At 62.3% G+C, this 20033-nt stretch overlaps 1 protein-coding gene across 1 annotated transcript in view; it reads left to right on the top strand.

Annotated features, from left to right (window-relative positions):
• The first annotated feature begins 434 nt into the window (after positions 1 to 434).
• Parvg (parvin gamma) overlaps positions 435 to 20033 on the top strand; it is a 20051-nt gene continuing 452 nt past the window's right edge. The window contains exons 1-11 of the mRNA XM_069995849.1: positions 435 to 514; positions 1335 to 1434; positions 4561 to 4625; positions 5750 to 5852; positions 6504 to 6644; positions 7368 to 7483; positions 10583 to 10638; positions 13012 to 13034; positions 16491 to 16549; positions 16693 to 16761; positions 17921 to 18022. Of these exons, the coding sequence (XP_069851950.1) occupies positions 1356 to 1434; positions 4561 to 4625; positions 5750 to 5852; positions 6504 to 6644; positions 7368 to 7483; positions 10583 to 10638; positions 13012 to 13034; positions 16491 to 16549; positions 16693 to 16761; positions 17921 to 18022 (813 nt within the window). The 5' untranslated portion in view covers positions 435 to 514; positions 1335 to 1355. The remainder of the gene's footprint in view (positions 515 to 1334; positions 1435 to 4560; positions 4626 to 5749; positions 5853 to 6503; positions 6645 to 7367; positions 7484 to 10582; positions 10639 to 13011; positions 13035 to 16490; positions 16550 to 16692; positions 16762 to 17920; positions 18023 to 20033) is intronic.

Raw genomic sequence — 20033 nt, 5'->3', positions numbered from 1 at the left:
CAGATGCCAACCGGCCAGCCCAAACTGCCCAGAGTGCCTGGCCCAGCCATATGTCCAGGAGGACTGTGGATTCGAGCCGCTCGATTCTGGGCTGCCTTCAGATGTGGAGCGCGACCCCTCTGGTGTCAAGTCCCGGGCGGTCCAGGAAGGAGGAGGGCGGGCCCATGATGGTGAGCGGTGGAAGACCACCGCAATGGCCGAAGTGGCAGACAACCTGCTGATGGCCCAGTGCAGAATACCGCCCCATCCCCCCCCCTCTAGCATAGCAGGGGAGGATGGGGAGGGCCGGCCTGGGGCAGGGGAGGAGGGAGAAAAGTGGGAAATGCCCCACCCCATGTCAGAGGCCAGGCCACGGTCCTCCAGGAGTTGGCAGGGAGGAGGCGGGGCCTCCAGAGGAAGTGGGCCCCTCCAGAGGAAGTGAGGGCGGGCCGCTGCCCGGCGTGCGGGGCCGGAACCTGGCTCGAGGGCCTCTGCCAGCGCCCGGGCCCTGGTTCCTGGTGCGAGGGAGCTGCAGGTGAGTCCTTCGGGCACCCTGGCTGGCCCTGAGCTGCTGGAACCTTCTTCCTGCCCACAGGCGAGGTGTGGGGCCAGAGAAACCCCATCTCGGCAGGTGGCTGGTGAGGGGAGCCCCCAGAGGGCAGCCCCAAGTCCCACCACCGGCTCGGACCCTGCGCACATTGCCCGCGCGGCCTGGCCCGGCCCTCCCCGCCCCGCGGTGCAGCCCGGCGGCCCCTGTCCCAGTCACCACGGGGCGGCCTTGCCCACGGCCTGCTCCCACCCAGCCTTCTCCAGAGGAGCCCGCCCAGGCCAAGCGTCTGGCACCAGAGGCCGCGTCCCGTCTGCCCCTCCAGCCCGCCCTGGCAGGACCAGAGAGGGAAGGAGGTCTGCCCAGCGTCACACAGCCTTTCTGGGAGGAGCGGGCGGTGGCCAGGCCTCCTCACAGGGCCCAGGGCCATGCCTGTCCCTGTGTCTTCCCCCCAGCTCTGGGTTTGCTCCCCATCTCGTAGCTGAGCTGAGGCCAGGAAGGCCCCGGGGTGGGGAGAGGGAGGGTGGCAAAAGCGGAAGTTGGGCACGGAGGAAGCATCTGCTGCCCGGGGGCGGGGGGGCGAGCCATTTCAACACCTTGGGATCCCCAAAGATGCCAGCATACCCCCCGAGGCTCACCTCCACACAGGCGGAGGGGGCAGAGGGCTGTTCCCCGGGCCGAGCTGTGCTGGGGGCCTGGAGCTTCGAACTCCGTCCCCGGAGCTGGGGTCGGGGCTGCCAGCCTGGCTCCACCGCCTCCTCCCTGGGGCCCCGGCCCGGCCCAGCGCCTCCGCCCGCTGTCCCCGCAGCCGCTACCACCCGACGGGAAGATGGAGCCCGAGCCGCTCTACAATCTGCTCCAACTCCCGAAGGACGCGCCCGGGGCTGTGGAGAAGGAGATCCCACAAGGTGCGGCAGGGGCTGGGGGCCGGGGCTGGGGGTCCAGGCTGGGGTCGGGGCTGGGGGTCGGGGCTGGGGGCCGGGGCTGGGGGCCGGGGCTGGGGGCCGGGGCTGGGGTCGGGGCTGGGGGCCGGGGCTGGGGTCGGGGCTGGGGGCCGGGGCTGGGGGCCGGGGCTGGGGGTCCAGGCTGGGGTCGGGGCTGGGGTCGGAGCTGGGGTCGGGGCTGGGGTCGGAGCTGGGGTCGGGGCTGGGGGTTGGAGCTGGGGGTCCAGGCTGGGGTCGGGGCTGGGGTTGGGGCTGGGGGCCGGGGCTGGGGTTGGGGCTGAGGTCGGGGCTGGGGGTCCAGGCTGGGGTCGGGGCTGGGGGCCAGGGCTGGGGTCAGGGCTGGGGTCGGGGCTGGGGTCAGAGCTGGGGGTCGGAGCTGGGGGTTGGGGCTGGGGGTCGGGGCTGGGGACCGGGGCTGGGGTCGGTGATGGGGTCAGAGCTGGGGGTTGGAGCTGGGGGTCCAGGCTGGGGTCGGGGCTGGGGTCGGAGCTGGGGTCGGGGCTGGGGTCGGGGCTGGGGTCGGAGCTGGGGTCGGGGCTGGGGTCGGGGCTGGGGTCGGAGCTGGGGTCGGGGCTGGGGTTGGGGCTGAGGTCGGGGCTGGGGGTCCAGGCTGGGGTCGGGGCTGGGGGCCGGGGCTGGGGTCGGGGCTGGGGTCAGAGCTGGGGGGTCAGGGCTGGGGTTGTAGCTGGGTGTCTGTGTCTGTGTCTGTGTCAGGCCAGGCCAGGCCCAGGGCAGAAGCTGTCACTGAAGTCTGCTTCTGCTTGCGTGGGTGGGCTAGGTCCTGGCCTCCACCCCCGCCCCGAGCTGTCCCCCACACCCTGTCCCCCACGTCCCCCGTGCCCCGTCCCTCACATCCCCCATGTCCCCCGCACCCCGTCCCTCACGTCCCCCGCGCCCCGTCCCTCGCATCCCCCACGTCCCCCGCGCCCCGTCCCTCACATCCCCCACGTCCCCCGTGCCCTGTCCCTCACATCCCCCACGTCCCCCGCACCCCGTCCCTCACGTCCCCCATGTCCCCCGCGCCCCGTCCCTCACATCCCCCGCGCCCCGTCCCTCATGTCCCTCATGTCCCCCGCACCCCGTCCCTCACGTCCCCCACGTCCCGTCCCTCACGTCCCTCACGTCCCCCATGTCCCCCACGTCCCTCACATCCCCCACGTCCCTCACATCCCTCACGTCCCCCGCGCCCCATCCGTCACGTCCCCCACGTCCCCCACATCCCTCACATCCCCCACGTCCCTCACGTCCCCCACGTCCCTCATGTCCCCCACATCCCCCACGTCCCTCACGTCCCTCACGTCCCTCACGTCCCCCACGTCCCTCACGTCCCTCACGTCCCCCACGTCCCTCACGTCCCTCACGTCCCTCACGTCCCCCACGTCCCCCGCGTCCCCCGTGCCCCATCCGTCACGTCCCCCACGTCCCCTGCGCCCCATCCCTCACGTCCCCCACGTCCCCCACGTCCCCCACGTCCCCCGCGCCCCATCCCTCACGTCCCCCACGTCCCGTCCCTCACGTCCCCCATGTCCCCCACGTCCCCCGTGCCCCATCCCTCACGTCCCCCACGTCCCCCACGTCCCCCACGTCCCTCACGTCCCCCACATCCCCCACGTCCCCCACGTCCCCCGCGCCCCGTCCCCCACGTCCCCCGCGTCCCCCACGTCCCCCACGTCCCCCACGTCCCCCGCGCCCCGTCCCCCACGTCCCCCGCGTCCCCCACGTCCCCCACGTCCCCCGCGCCCCGTCCCCCACGTCCCCCACGTCCCTCACGTCCCCCACGTCCCCCGCGCCCCATCCCCCACGTCCCCCACGTCCCCCGCACCCTGTCCCTCACAGCCCTGTACAGGTGGCACCGCTGTGGGTACTGATTGCCACAGCAGGACCCCTGTGGGCCTACTCTGTGCAGTGCTGAACTGAGTACTGCTCTCCCGCAGCACCTCATTTGTTCTGAACTGAGTACTGCTCTCCTGCAGCACCTCATTTGTTCTGAACTGAGTACTGCTCTCCCGCAGCACCTCATTTGTTCTGAACTGAGTACTGCTCTCCCGCAGCACCTCATTTGTTCTGAACTGAGTACTGCTCTCCTGCAGCACCTCATTTGTTCTGAACTGAGTACTGCTCTCCCGCAGCACCTCATTTGTTCTTGGGGGGTATCACCACCTCCTTTCCACATAAGAGGAAACTGAGGCACAGAAGCAGCCACCACAGTCCCTGGCAGCATGTTGTGAGCTCATCAGGGTTCATGCAACCATTAGAGCAGAAATCCTTCCCAGGAAGGAAGGGGCAAGGGCGGGAGGGCTTCCTGCAGACCTGGAGCTCAGCTTTGGCGGCCAGGCTGTGGCGTCGGCCCGGGGCACCACGCTTTGGCGCCCAGAGGGCCCCCGGAGGCCCCGGGCCGGCTTCTCCCCGGCCTCCCGCTGGCCTCTCGCTGTGCCGGTCCAGGTAGGTTAGGTGGGACCTTCACCATTGGAAAAACGTTCATTTGTTGTTTTATAGCTCATTTCTCCAATTCTGAAAAACCAGAACTAGAGCCGAGATGATTAAGAGAGGCAATCTGCCCCAGGAAGTGGGGAAGCTAACATGTCCATCCACCCTTCTGTCCACCCATCTGTCTACCCTCCCACCCACCCATCCATGCATCGCAGACATCATTTTCCATCCATCCATTCGTATATCTACACATGTATCATCTGTCTATCACCTTTCCATTCATCTATCCATCCATCATCTATCTATCTATCTATCTATCTATCATCTATATATCCATCCATCGTCTTTCCATCCATAACTTTTCCATCTATCTGTCTGTCTATCTATACATTACCTATCATCTTTCCATCCATCCATCCATCCATCATCCATGTATCATCTGTCCATCATCCATCCATCCATCATCTTGCCACTTACCATCCATCTGTACATATATATACATATATATAATCCATCTATATCTTTCCATCCATCTATCCATCATCCCTCCATTCCTCCACCCATTCGCCATCCGTCTGTCCCTCCTGTGGCCCTGGTCTGTGGGTGACCTGCAGGGAGAAGGCTACCGAGTGCCCATGTCATGTCACCCTCTGCCTCCAGGAGAAAAGAAGAAATACCTGCCACCCAATTCGCGGAGGGACCGGAAGTTTGAAGAGCTGCAGAAGGTACACCTTCCACCAGGGCCCCTGAACTCCTCCTTCCCCCCAGGGGAGGCGGCCTCCGGCTGGGCAGGCCGGGGCAGCAGCCCACCCCCGGCCTGGGCCCAGACGGGCGGGCGGCCCGAGGCCCCAGGAGACGCGTTGAGTGGCTGTGTGGTGAACACGGGCTGGGCGCTGACCGCCACCTTTGTGTGCAATCCCCACAAGCTCCCTGGCAGTGGAGAGACCTGCCGTCCCACGGGAGAGGCCGCCTGGCCGTGTGGGACCCTGCGGCCAGGCAGAGCTGGGCGGGGCGGGGAGGGCAGGCCGGCCATCGGGCCCAAGCCTGTGCTGCTCGGCTGCGTGGCTGTGCTCCTGGCTCTCTCCTTGGCCTGGGTCTTCCTGTGGCCTCGGGGCCAGCTGGCATGGCGGGTTTGGGCCCCTGCTGCTCTCGGTCCTGTACCTCCAGTCTGAGGTCTGTTTCCCCCTCCAGGGAGGCCTCCTGGCCTGCACCCCCTCCCAAACCCACAGCTCTAGGGATCCCTGCTACATTCCCTCCCGACCCTCTCCCTGTGACCCAGTCCCATGCGAGGTCCTGGGCACAGACAAGGACTCCTGGACCCGTCCTGGGCCTCCACGGCCCCCCTGGTCAGATTCCTCTGACGTGGATCCTGGGAGGCAGTCTTGGATGATGGAAGTTTCTGGGTGTGTGTGTGTCACCCGCCAGAGTAGTGCGGACGTCTCGAGCCACACCCTCGCGACAGAGCCGGGGCTGGGGCCACGGCACCCACTGCAGCAGCTCGGTCTGCTCCCCACCTGCCCCTTCACCAACCACAGGTCCCTCGCTCCCGTCTCACGCCCAGTCAGACACAGCGGGGGACAGCACCTGCTGTCCACATTTTGCCACCACTGTTCCAGGGCCGCCCGCCCCGTGTGGGGTATCTGTGACAGCACCAAACCCTTACACGCCCCAATGCCAACCCCACCATGCCTGGTGTGGTGCCGGGACCCAGGGCTCTGTGGAAGCCGGGAAGTCGGGGAGGGCTTCCTGCAGGAGGCGACCTGCGACTGGGCTTGTGAAGGGGTCAGCGGGTGGAGGCGGCGCCGGGCCGCTGCCCCCAGCCGGGTCAGCCGTCCCCTGGTGGCCGCAGGTGCTGACCGAGTGGCTCAACATGACCCTGCTCCCGGAGCACATCGTGGTGCGAAGCCTGGAGGAGGACATGTTCGACGGCCTGGTTCTGCACCACCTGTTCCGTGAGTGCTGAACCCCGCACACAGCTCCAGCCCCGCCAGGCTCCCGCCACCATCCCCGGGGAAGGGGTGGGCATGCGGTGTGTGTGTGCATGCGGTGTGTGTGTGCACGCGGTGTGTGTGTGCACGCGGTGTGTGTGTGGTGCTGGTGTGTGCGTGTGTGTATGTGTATGTGTGTGTATGTGCGTGTGTGTGTGTATGTACATGCATGTATATGTGTGTGCGTGCATATGTGTATGTGTGTACATGTGTGTACGTGTGTGTGTTGTGTATGTCTGTCTATATGTGTGCATGTGTGTATGTATATATGTGTGTGTGCATGTGTGTATATGTGTATGTGTGTGCATGTATGTGTGTGTATGTATGTGCACATGTGTATGTGTGTGTATGCGTGTGCATGTCTCTGTGTGTGCATGTGTGTATATGTCTGTGCATGTGCATGTCTGTGCATGTGTGTATATGTGTGTAGGTGTGTGTATGTGTATGTGTGCATGTGTGTGCACCGCCCCCCCCACCCCGGATGCTCACCGCCCCCCCCCCCCGCCCCGGGTGCTCACCGCCCCCCCGCCCCGGGTGCTCACCGTCCCCCCCGCCCCGGGTGCTCACCGCCCCCCCCCAGCCCCGGGTGCTCACCGCCCCCCCTCCCGCCTTCAGAGAAGCTGTCGGGGCTCAGCCTGGAGGTGGAGGAGATCGCGCTGACCGCCGCCAGCCAGAGGCGGAAGCTGGGCATCGTGCTGGAGGCCATGAACCGGAGCCTGCAGGTGGAGGAGCCGGAGGCCAAGTGGGCCGTGGAGGGTAGGTGGGGCGCGGCCTCGGTCCTGGCCCGCGAGCGGGAGGCTGGGCGGGGTCCTGCACCGGGCAGCACATCTGCCTTCTGAGGCGCAGGCACGGAGCCGCAGAGCCAGGCCCTGGGGGGGGGGGAGGGCAGGGGGAGGGCCCACGGGACCGGGAGGGCTGCGTGGCTCCCCCAAGGCCGGAGGTGATGGTGTGAGGCGGGCGGCAGCGTCTGAGCCCAGCTTGGGAGCCAAGTGTGGGCCTGGGGGGCTGGCTGTTTGCTCTTCTACCAGGCCCCCTTGCTGCTTGGTGCTTGGTGCTTTGTGCCGCCCTGTTGGCCGCCTGAGGTGTGAACATGGTCAGCGTGAAAGTGGAGCGGCCCGTGCCCCACCTACAGATTACTGAGCGGGGGCCAGCAGCCCCCCCCCCCCCCCGTGGTCCTAGCTACTCAGGAGGCTGAGAGTTGAGGACTGTGGTTCAAAGCCAGGAGAGGCAAGAATGCCCGTGAGGCTCACCCCAAAGCTTTAGCCGGAAGTGGAGCTGTGGCTCAGGTGGTAGAGCTCAGAGACAGCACCCAGGCCCTGGGTTCAGGCCCCAGGACTGGCACACGCACGCACGCACACACACGGACACAACTAGAGAGATGTCCTCGCAGGCCAAGCCCCCAGGCTCTGCAGAGGGTTCTGGAAAGGGCTGCAGGCCCTGGGGGCCCCTGGATCTCACGGCGCCCCCTTCCCCTCCCAGCCATCTTCAACAAGGATCTGCTGGCCACGTTGCACCTCCTCGTGGCCCTGGCCCGGAAATTCCGGCCAGACCTGCGTCTCCCTAGCAACGTCCAAGTGGAGGTTCTCACCATCGAGGTAACACGGGATCTGGGGAGCTGCACGGGAGCGGCGGGGAGCTGGGCCGGGTCTGCGGGAGATAGCGTGTTCCACGGGAGATGGCGTGTTCCACGGGAGATGGCGTGCTCCACAGGAGCGGGGGGGGGGGAGCTGGGCCAGGTCTGCGGGAGATGGTGTGTTCCACGGGAGATGGCGTGTTCCACGGGACATGGCATGTTCCACGGGAGATGGCATGTTCCACGGGAGATGGCGTGTTCCACAGGAGCAGGGGGGAGCTGGGCCAGGTCTGCGGGAGATGGCGTGTTCCAGAGGAGATGGCGTGTTCCACAGGAGCGGCGGGGAGCTGGGCCAGGTCTGCGGGAGATAGCGTGTTCCACGGGACATGGCATGTTCCACGGGAGATGGCATGTTCCACAGGAGCAGGGGGGGAGCTGGGCCAGGTCTGCGGGAGATGGTGTGTTCCACGGGAGATAGCGTGTTCCACAGGAGATGGCATGTTCCACGGGAGATGGCGTGTTCCACAGGAGCAGGGGGGGAACTGGGCCAGGTCTGCGGGAGATGGCATGTTCCACGGGAGATGGCGTGTTCCACAGGAGCGGGGGGGGAGGTGGGCCAGGTCTGCAGGAGATAGCGTGTTCCATGGGAGATAGCGTGTTCCACAGGAGCGGCGGGGAGCTGGGCCAGGTCTGCGGGAGATAGCGTGTTCCACGGGACATGGCATGTTCCACGGGACATGGCATGTTCCACGGGAGATGGCATGTTCCACGGGAGATGGCGTGTTCCACAGGAACAGGGGGGGAGCTGGGCCAGGTCTGTGGGAGATGGCGTGTTCCACGGGAGATGGCGTGTTCTATGGGAGATGGCATGTTCCACGGGAGTGGGGAGCTGGGCCAGGTCTGCGGGAGATGGCGTATTCCACAGGAGATGGCGTGTTCCACGGGAGATGGCGTGTTCCACGGGAGCAGGGGGGGTGGTCCCCCCGGTCTGCGGCCGGCAGAGCCCTGCTGGGGCTGGAGGAGGGGCCTGCCCAGCCCGGCCAGCCTGCCCTGCTGGGAGGCGGGGCTGGAGACGGTGGGAAGACCTGGTGGGGGGCACACACATCTCAGGGGCCACGGGGCCGTTTGTGGCCACCCGCAGAGGTGACTGCGGGCTGACCACTCCCCACGCTCTCTTCTCCCAGGCAGGCCCCCAGCGCCGCAGTGTTCCCACTGCCACCCCCCTCCTGGGCCCCTAAACCAGGGCCTTCCTTTGGCCCTAACAAAACGAGCCATGTCCAGGCAAACCCAAGCTCCTGCCCACTTTATTTAAAATTCCATTCTTCTTTAAGTCGCTGTACAAAGGGGTTACCGTCAACAAAGCCGTTTAGGCTGGGAAGGTGGCTCAGTGGTAGAGCGCTTGCCTGGCGTGCGTGAGGCCTGGGTTCAATTCCTCAGCACCACAGAGACAGAAAAAGCTGGAAGTGGTGCTGTGGTTCAAGTGGTAAAGCGCTACCTTGAGTAAAAGAAGCTCAGGGACAGTGCCCAGGCCCTGAGTTCAAGCGCCAGAACTGGCAAAAAACAAAAACAAAGCAGTCTATGAATACAATCACCCCTTCCTCCTCCCCGTCCCTCCCAGCCACCCCTCCCTCAATTTTCTTAATTTCCTAGGACGGGTACCATATATTATGACTGCACCCCTCCCTCCCTTCTGCCCTCTCCACTCCCTCCCTTCTGCCCTCTCCCCTCCCTTCAGCTCTCTCCCCTCCCTCCCTTCTGCCCTTTCCCCTCCCTCCCTTCTGCCCTCTCTCCCCCTCCCTTCTGCCCTCTCCCCTCCCTCCCTTCTGCCCTCTCCCCTCCCTCCCTCTCCCTTTGACCTCTCCCACAACTTTCCAGCACATTTCCTGGTATGTGTTTCACGGGATGGTGAGTTTGTTTTCTCTTAAGAATGAAACCGCTTGAGTCCCCCTGCCAGCCCCCTTCAGCCGATGCGGTTGTGCACTTGCACACCACACCACAGGCGTTTGCTTGCACATCTGTGGATCACACCTGGCTTCCACACAGGCGAGAAGAGGCGCGCTTTGTCTCTCCAGGCCTGACTTCACTCGTGTGTTCCACGCCCATCCCTTTCTTTGCACGTGGTGTCCTGTCATTCATTTTTCCTTGTGGACGAGTAAAATTCCAGTGTGCATCTGTCCACTTTTTACAGATCTATTGACTCAAATTCTCCACTGAGCAGTGTTGGGGCTTTGTTAATACCAAATCAGGAGTGACACCATTCACTCTTCACGTGTTTGTTGAGGGTGTCACTTCCCAACACTCGAGGAGTCACCATTGGTCCTGGAGCCTGGGCGTGGCTGGGGTGTGGCCTGGCCTGGGCGTGGCCTGGGCATGGCTGGGGTGTGGCCTGGCCTGGCCTGGGCGTGGGCTGGGCTGGGCTGGGCGTGGCCTGGGCTGGGCGTGGCCTGGGCATGGCTGGGGCGTGGCCTGGGAGTGGCTGGGGAGTGGCCTGGGCATGGCTGGGGTGTGGCCTGGCCTGGCCTGGGTGTGGCCTGGCCTGGGTGTGGTCTGGCCTGGGCTGGGCGTGGCCTGGGCTGGACGTGGCCTGGGCATGTCCGGGGTGTGGCCTGGGCATGGCCTGGGCGTGGCCGGGGTGTGGCCTGGGTGTGGCCGGGGTGTGGCCTGGGCATGGCTGGGGCATGGCTGGGGCACGGCCTGGGAGTGGCCGGGGTGTGGCCTGGGCATGGCTGGGGTGTGGCCTGGCCTGGCCTGGGTGTGGCCTGGCCTGGGCGTGGCCTGGGCTGGGCTGGGCTGGGCGTGGCCTGGCCTGGGCGTGGCCTGGGCATGGCCGGGGTGTGGCCTGGGCGTGGCCGGGGTGTGGCCTGGGCATGGCTGGGGCATGGCCTGGGCATGGCTGGGGCATGGCCTGGGCTGGGCGTGGCCCGGGCGTGGCCCGGGCGTGGCCTGGGCATGGCTGGGGCATGGCCTGGGCCTGGCTGGGGTGTGGCCTGGCTGTGGCCTGGCGTTGCTGCAGCCGCTCTGCCTGCTGGTGGCTGCCTCCAGTCTCCACTTGGGGAGACACAGCCCAGCCAGGCCCCAGCTGGGCTTCCCAGGCCCACTCTCTCCTTCTTTCCGTCCTCAGAGCACTAGGGGTGGCCTGAAGTCGGAGAAATCAGTGGAGCAGCTCACTGAATGCGAGTAAGCAGACCGCAGGCTGGTGGGGGTGAGGGGCTGGGGTGGGGACTGGGGGCAGGGGCTGCAGGGGAGGAGGCTGGGGAGGGGCAGCTGGCTGGCGCTGAGTCCCCTCAGGGCTTAGAGCAGAGCTGGCGTAGGCCGGGGCGGCCTTTGGACTCTTGTAGCAGCTAGTGGCTGCTGTGTAACAGGTTTGCAACATCAGCAGCTTGAAGCAGCTGCCGGTGCCCACGCTCTCACAGCTGCTTGGGCCGGGAAGCCCGGGACGGCTGGACAGGCTTCGGACTCAGTCTGCAAGGACAGCTCTCCAGCCGCTGGCCAAGGCTCGCTTTTTTTTGTTGTTGTTGGTCGTGGGGCTTGAACTCAGGGCCTGGGCGCTGTCCCTCAGCTCTTCAACTCTAGGCTAGCGCTCTACCACTTGAACCACTGCACCACATCCAGCTTTTTCTGCTTATGTGGTGCTGAGGAATCGAACCCAGGGCCTCATGCATGCAAGGCAAGCACTCTACCACGGAGCCACCTTCCCAGCCCCCAAGGCTTGCATTTTTGAAGGCTCCCCCAGGGCCAGGGCTGGGCGGGCAGCACGCAGCGTCTGTCCATCCTGGCAGTGTGGCCCAGCTCACCGTCACAGCTGCTCTTCTGCTCCCCTTTGTGACCCAACTCCCTTTCCAGCTATGTGGTCACAGGGCCTTGGCCTCACTTCTGTCTTCATCGGTCCATCTGTCCATCCATCCATCTGTCCATCCATCATCCACCCATCCATCCACCCGTCCATCCATCCATCCATCAACCATCCATCCATCCATCCATCTGCCCATCCATCCACCCATCCATCCATCCATCCATCACCCATCCATCCATCCATCCATCTGCCCATCCATCCATCCATCCATCCATCATCCATCCATCCGCCCATCCATCCACCCATCCATCCATCCATCCATCCATCCATCATCCATCCATCCACCCATCCATCCATCCATCCATCATCCATCCATCCATCCATCCATCATCCATCCATCCACCCATCCATCCATCCATCATCCATCCACCCATCCACCCATCCATCCATCCATCCATCATCCATCCATCCATCCATCCATCCACCCATCCATCCATCCATCCATCCATCCATCATCCATCCATCCATCCATCCATCTGCCCATCCATCCATCCATCTGCCCATCCCAATATCTACGGAAGTTTAACACAGTAGAAGAAAAACCACACTAAACCACTAACAAGAACTCAGACACAGGCGAGTCCTGCATAGGTTAATTTGCTGATTCTAGGTCAGACAGAGCCGGTCGCTGGTGAGAAGCAGGCAGAATCACCCTTTCACTGGGGTTGCAGGACGGAAAGGCCTGGGTGTTAGAAAGCCATGTTTTGGGGATGGTGACCACACAAGAATGTGTGCGTAAAACATATTTTGTGTGCTTTATTATACTATGGCCTCCTCTTCCCCACACCATAAACAGCAACCACACAGGCCTCCCTCCTTTCCTCCTTCCCTCTCTCCTTCCCTCCTTCCCTCCTTCCCTCCTTCCTTCTCCTCCTTCCTTCCCTCCTTCCCTCTCTCCTTCCTTCCTTCCCTCCTTCCCTCCTTCCCTCTCTCCTTCCTTCCTTCCTACCTTCCTTCCTTCCCTCCTTCCTTCCCTCCTTCCCTCTCTCCTTCCTTCCTTCCCTCCTTCCCTCCTTTCCTCCTTCCTTCCCTCCTTTCCTCCTTCCTTCCCTTCCTTCCTTCCTTTCCTCTCTCCCTCCTTCCTTCCCTCCTTCTCTCCTTCCCTCCCTCCCTCCCTCCTTCCTTCCTTCCTGCCTTCCTGCCTGCCTCCCTCCCTCCCTCCCTCCCTCCTTCCCTCTCTCCCTCCCTTCCTTCCTTCCTTCCTTCCTTCCTTCCTTCCTTCCTTCCGTCCCTCCTTCCTTCCTTCCCTCCTTCCTTCCTTCCCTCCTTCCTTCCCTCCTTCCTTCTCTATCTTTCCCCCTCCCTCCTCTTTCTTTTTTATGTCAGTATGGGGGCTTGGGCCTGTTCACTGTCCCTTAACCTTTTCCACTCAAGTCTAGAGTTCTTCCATTTAAACCACCCTTCTACTTCCAGCTTTTGCTGGCTAACTAACCATAAGAGTCTCACACACTTACCCGCCTGGGCTGGCTTTGAATCCCAGTGCTCAGATCTTAGCCTCTTGGGTAGCTAGGATTATGGGTGTGAGCTTTGGCCGCTGGCCACAAAGACCTGCCTGAACCTGCTCTACCTGTGGGCTGCTGGGGGGAGGCGACCCCTTTCCCCAGACGGTGGCAAGCCCCAGCCGGCCGGGAGGGGTGGTGAGGGCTGCAGAATTGTAAAAGTCACTTTTTTTTCTTTCTCTACAACTTCCCCTTCAGCACAGACAAGGACCGGCCTGCAAGTGAGTAATGTTATAACCCAGGAGAGCTTCCCCATCTGATGCGTGCCTGTGCAGTGGGTGTGTGGGGATGGGGCCGAGGGAGGGAGGGCTGAGGGAGGGGTCTGAGGGAGGGGGGCTGAGGGAGGGGGCCCAGACAGGGAGGGCTGAGGGAGGGGGCCCAGGGAGGGAGGGGGGCCCAGGGAGGGGGGGGCCCAAGAAGGGAGGGCCCTAGGGAGGGGGGGCCAAGGGAGGGAGGAGGCCTGAGGGAGGGGGGCCCCGAGGGAGGGAGGGAGAGGGCCCTAGGGAGAGGGGGCCAAGGGAGGGAGGGGGCCGAGGGAGGGGGGCCAAGGGAGGGAGGGCTGAGGGAGGGGGCCGAGGGAGGGTGGCCGAGGGAGGGAGGGGGCCTGAGGGAGGGAGGGGGCTGAGGGAGGGAGGGGGCCGAGGGAGGGAGGGGGCCGAGGGAGGGAGGGGGCCGAGGGAGGGAGGGGGCCGAGGGAGGGAGGGGCCCGAGGGAGGGAGGGGGCCGAGGGAGGGGGCCGAGGGAGGGAGGGGCCCGAGGGAGGAAGGGGGCCGAGGGAGGGAGGGGGCCCGAGGGAGGGAGGGTGCCGAGGGAGGGAGGGTGCCGAGGGAGGGGGCCGAGGGAGGGAGGGGGCTGAGGGAGGGAGGGGGCCCAGGGAGGGGGCCCAAGGGAGGGGGGCCCCGAGGGAGGGAGGGAGAGGGCCCTAGGGAGAGGGGGCCAAGGGAGGGAGGGGGCCCGAGGGAGGGGGGCCGAGGGAGGGAGGGCTGAGGGAGGGGGGCCCGAGGGAGGGAGGGGGCCGAGGGAGGGAGGGTGGGTGCTCTTCCCCCTCATTTCCCTGTGCTCTGCCGTTTATGTCTCCAACTCAGTTCTTAGCAGTTTATTCCCTGCTTCTGTTTCTGTCTGTCCATCTGTGGAGCTAGCCACTTGCTACCACTCCTGGGGGTTTATAATCACACAGATGATGGTATTTACCCCGATTTACAGAGGGGGAAACAGAGGGGCCAGGTTAGGCAGCTGCCTAAGCTCATGGGCCAATACCTGAGGGAACTGGTGTTTGAACCAATCTTACCCTTCTACCATCCATCCATCCTTCAACCATCTATCCACCCATCCACCCATCCACCTATCCATCCATCCATCTACCCATTTACCCATCTACCTTTCCATCCATCCATTCATTCATCCATCCATCCATCCACCCACCCATCCACCTATCCATCTATCCATCCACCCACCCATCCACCTATCCATCCATCCATCCATCTACCCATCTACCTATCCATCCATCCATTCATTCATCCATCCACCTATCCATCCATCCATCCATCTACCCATCTACCCATCTACCTATCCATCCATCCATTCATTCATCCATCCACCTATCCATCCATCCATCTACCCATCTACCTATCCATCCATCCATCCATTCATCCATCCATCCATCCATCTATCCATCCATCTACCCATCTACTTATCCATCCATCCATTCATTCATCCATCCATCCATCCATCCACCTATCCATCCATCCATCTACCCATCTACCTATCCATCCATCCATCCATTCATCCATCCATCCATCTACCTATCCATCCATCCATCTATCCATCTACCTATCCATCCATCCATCCATCCATTCATCCATGCATCCATCCATCTACCCATCTACCTATATCCATCCATCCATCCATCCATTCATCCATCCATCCATCCATCTATCCATCTACCTATCCATCCATCCATCCATCCATTCATCCATCCATCCATCCATCTATCCATCCATCCATTTATCCATCTATCCATTCATTCATCCATCCATGCATCCACCTATCCATCCATCTACCCATCTACTTATCCATCCATCCATTCATTCATCTATCCATCTACCTATCCATCCATCCATCTATCCATCTACCTATCCATCCATCCATCCATCCATTCATCCATCCATCCATCCATCCATCTACCCATCTACCTATATCCATCCATCCATTCATTCATCCATCCACCCATCCACCTATTCATCCATCCATCTACCCATATACCTATCCATCCATCCATTCATTCATATATCCATCTATCCATCCACCCATCTACCTATCCATCCATCCATCCATCCATCCATCCATCTACCCATCTACCTATCCATCCACCCATCCACCTGTCCATTCACTCATCCATTCATCCATCTGTCTGCCCATCCAACCATCCACCTATCCACCTGTCCATCCATCCATCCACCTATCCATCCATCCACTTCTCTATTCATTCATTCATCTATTCATCTATTCATCTACTCATCCATCCATCCAATCATCCATCTATCCATCCATCCATTCATCCATCCATTATCCATCAGTCTCCATCCATCCATCACCTTATCTATCCACCCATTTATCCATCATCCACCATCCATCCACTTCCACTCATCCATCCATCTATCCTAGGACTAATTTTCCTGTCTGCATCTTCCCTCACTTCAGACAGCTGCAGGGCACAGGGTGCTGGATGGGGCATTGCACCCACAGAAAGGGACCTAGTGGAGATGACAGGTGGCAGGCAGCCTGAGGGGGGCACCGGGGACGGGAGGGGCAGGGAGGGGGGCACCGGGGACGGAGGGGGGCAGGGAGGGGGGTACAGGGGACGGAGGGGGGCAGGGAGGGGGGCACCGGGGACGGAGGGGGGCAGGGAGGGGGGCACCGGGGACGGAGAGGGGCAGGGAGGGGGGCACTGGGGACGGAGGGGGGCAGGGAGGGGGGCACCGGGGATGGAGGGGGGCAGGGAGGGGGGCACCGGGGACGGAGGGGGGCAGGGAGGAGGGTACAGGGGATGGAGGGGGGCAGGGAGGGGGGCACAGGGACGGAGGGGGGCACGGGGACGGAGGGGGGCAGGGAGGAGGGTACGGGGACGGAGGGGGGCAGGGAGGGGGGCACGGGGACAGAGGGGGGCAGGGAGGGGGCACCGGGGACGGAGGGGGGCAGGGAGGGGGGCACGGGGACGGAGGGGGGCAGGGAGGCTGCCGCTGGGACCGCATGGCTCCCGCGTCTGGCTTCCTCCAGGACACATTTGCCCCCGGGCGCAGGTGCTGCAGAGTTGGACGGGGGCTGCGGGCTGGCGGGCCTTGGGCAGTGCCCGGGCTGAGGCGGAGGAGGGACGGTGAGGGACGGTGCCTGCAGCCCGCACGGGTGCTGGGTGCTGGAGGACCAGCACACGGGAGGAGCCCGGCCTGTGCGCGTCTGAGGATGCGCAGCCCGGAGTGCCGCCTGCCACGCGTGTAGACGAGGGAATGGAGGCTCAGAGAGGGCAGGCCCCTCAGGCGCACAGCCGGGGAGCTGCAAGCAGCCCAGACACGGGCGTCTTTTGCTCAGGACCTGCTTTGGGCTGCTTAACCTGAAACGCTTGTGCAGGCTGGTGTTGGGTAGCAGCATGGTGACTGGTTGTTTGTCGGCTCCGCCTGCAGGGGACATCTTTGATGAATTATTTGCGGCAACTCCAGAGAAAGTGAGAGCTGTGAAAGAGGTAAGAGAGCTCAAAGCCCGGGCCTCCACGCACACCTGCCCGGCCCTCCAGCCAGCACGGCTCTGCACCTGTCCTGGGGGTGGAGTCCGGAAGTCCCACACCCGAGCCTCCCTCCCATCTGCCATCCGCCCCCCTTCCCCTAGGCTATGCTGAGCTTTGTCAACCAGAAGCTGGAGCGCCTGGGCCTGTCTGTGCGGGATCTGGACACCCAGGTAGGCCACACCCCCAGGCCCGGGGCCTGCGCGGCAAAGTCCCCGTTAGGTACCAGCCTGGCACACACAGTTTTCTCCACATCAGGCCGGGAATCCTCCCAGCAGGCCCCATTTTACAGATAAGGACAGTTAGACCCAGAGAAGTCAATCCACTTATCCAAGGCCACACAACAATTAAGTGAGGGGTGGTGCTGGGAAACTACTTCACAAGGTAGCCATGGTGTGTGTGTGTGTGTGTGTGTGTGTGTGTGTGTGTGTGTGTGTGCACACCCGTACACGTGCATGTGCCTGCCCTACATCAGCTGTGTGGCCTTGGGCAGGTTGCCGGACCTCTCTGGCCCTCAGGCTCCAGTTCTCGAAGGCTGGGGATGGCGCTCCCAGGCTCCCAAAGTTGAGGGGTCAGTGCGTGATGCATCCGAGGTTTATTGCTGTTTCCGTTTGTATAAACAGGGTGGCCCCTTAGCTTTATATTCCCTGCTCATCTTTATTTCTCCCTGGGAAAAAAATACAATGTCTCGTGGAGAATGTCAGCAGGTGCCGGGATGGTGTTAATGAGAGTGTGAAGGCCAGCGTTCCAGGACGGTGTTGGGGCTGTTCCAGGGGACACCCGCGGGGGAGTTCAGCTCCCGGCGAACAGCGCTGGAACCGAGTTAGGGCGAGGAAATCCCATTAAGGACTTGGGTTGGTGTTTTTCCTGGGAGATCTGATCTTTGGAGAGATTCAGTGGGTGCATTAACATAGGATGAGCTGGAGATGCCAGCCAGCCTTATCTCTGAACGCCGGAGAGCAGACAGAAATGTTAACGAGTGGCTGCAAGAGCCCCTCCTGACGGTAACTTCATCTCACACTTAGCTGTTTAGCCCGTGTTCCTAGAGTTCCGGGAGCAATACAGCATTAAAAACCCACGTGAGGCGATTCGACAGCAGAGTTGCGAACAAACTCTTCATTGAGCATGTACTGTACACTGGGCTGTACACTGTCACAATGGCGTGTTCCTGTTTACAAGCCTGTGAGGCTGGGAGTCGCGTGCCCATTTCTTAACAGGAACCTGAGGCTCAGAGAGGTTGTGCAATGTCCTTAGGGTCACACAGTCCGTAAAAGGCAGGTAGAATCAGGGGCGTCCGCCCCGCGTGCCAGCGCCTCCGGAGCCCTCTGTTAGTTTGCAGATGGAGTCCTCCTGCTCCTGCTGATTGGACAGCTGGAAGGCTTCTTCCTCCACCTGAAGGAATTCTTCCTCACTCCCAGCTCTCCTGCAGAAATGGTGAGTCTTCCAGGGCTTTCCTGCAGGGTGGACCTCAGAGTGGACAGATCTGGGCATCAGGACACCAGCGCATACTTTCCTACAGCGAAGTGAAGTGCAGTCACAGTTTCCCCAAGTGTCTACTCATCCACCCACCCACCCACCCAGCTGTCCTTCCACCCACCCATCCACCCACCCACCCAACTATCTACCCAACCACCCACCCATCCACCCACCCACCCAACTATCTACCCAACTGTCCATCCACCCACCCCCACCCACTCATTCACCCACCCACCCACCCACCCAACTATCTACCCAACCACCCATCCATCCACCCACCCAACTGTCCTTCCACCCACCCATCCATCCATCCAACCAACTATCTACCCAACCACCAATCTACCCACCCCTTACTCATTCACCCACCCAACCATCCATCCATCCACCTACCCACCCACCTGACCAACTATCTACCCAACTGTCCATCCACCCACCCCACTCATTCACCCACCCACCACCCATCCATCCATCCACCCACCCAACTATCTACCCAACTGTCCATCCACCCACCCCCCACCCACCCACCCACCCACCCAACTCTCTACCCGACTGTCCTTCCACCCACCCATCTATCCACCCACCCCACTATCTACCCAACTGTCATCCACCCACCCCCCACTCATTCACCCACTCACCCACCCACCCACCCAACTATCTACCCAACTGTCCATCCACCCACCCCACCCACCCACCCACCCACCCATCTACCCAACTGTCCATCCACCCACCCCCACCCACTCATTCACCCACCCACCCATCCATCCATCCACCCCACCCAACTGTCCTTCCACCCACCCATCCATCCACCCACCCAACTATCTACCCAACTGTCCATCCACCCACCCCCACTCATTCACCCACCCACCCATCCATCCATCCACCCAACTATCTACCCAACCACCAATCTACCCACCCCTTACTCATTCACCCACCCAACCATCCATCCATCCACCTACCCACCCACCTGACCAACTATCTATCCAACTGTCCATCCACCCACCCCACTCATTCACCCACCCACCCACCCACCCACCCAACTATCTACCCAACTGTCCATCCACCCCCACCCACTCATTCACCCACCCCCACCCACCCACCCACCCACCCAACTATCTACCCAACTGTCCATCCACCCACCCCCACTCATTCACCCACCCACCCATCCATCCATCCACCCAACTATCTACCCAACCACCAATCTACCCACCCCTTACTCATTCACCCACCCAACCATCCATCCATCCACCTACCCACCCACCTGACCAACTATCTACCCAACTGTCCATCCCCCACCCACCCACCCACACACCTGTTCACCCATCCAACCACCCACCCATCCATCCATCCACAAAGGCTTCTATCCACGTCTGCATGCATCCACCCACCTACCTATCTACCCAACTGTCCATTCACCCACCTACCTACCATTCACCCACCCACCCATGCAAGTATCCATATATGTGCATTCATCCATCTACCCATGCATGCACGCATCCACCCACCCATGCATGCACGCATCTACCCCATGCACCACCCACCCATTCATCCCATGCAGCCCTGCACATATCCATCCATCTATTCATGCGTCCACCCATGATTCCACCCACCCACCCACCCAGTTGCTTTCATCCATCCCTTCCCATGTGTCCATTCATCCTCCCATCTAACCTTCCATACATCCCCTGGGAAGATGGTGAAGCAGAAGCTGAGAGGGGTTAAGGGAGGAGAGGGATCTGGGCCTCTGGGCTCACACCTGCAATCCTAGCTACTTGGGAGTCTGAGAAAAAGAGGCTGCCAGATCAAGGCTAGCTCAGGCTGAGAAGCCTCTCAGACAAGGGCTCCCAAACCCAGACTCACAGAGCACCCACCCCATCCTTGTTCCTTGGGTGTGGTGGCATCAGGAGTGTGTGCCCCAAACCTCGGTCCCACGCCAGGCGCCGGTGTGCCAACTTCTAGCCTCTCTGGGCTC

This window comes from Dipodomys merriami, unplaced genomic scaffold (assembly GCF_024711535.1).
Source record: "Dipodomys merriami isolate MVZ:Mamm:240054 unplaced genomic scaffold, mDipMer1.0.p SCAF_1028, whole genome shotgun sequence".
Taxonomy (NCBI): domain Eukaryota; kingdom Metazoa; phylum Chordata; class Mammalia; order Rodentia; family Heteromyidae; genus Dipodomys; species Dipodomys merriami.
The sequence above is the reverse complement of the archived record's forward strand: the minus strand, read 5'-3'. Positions and strand labels throughout refer to the sequence as shown.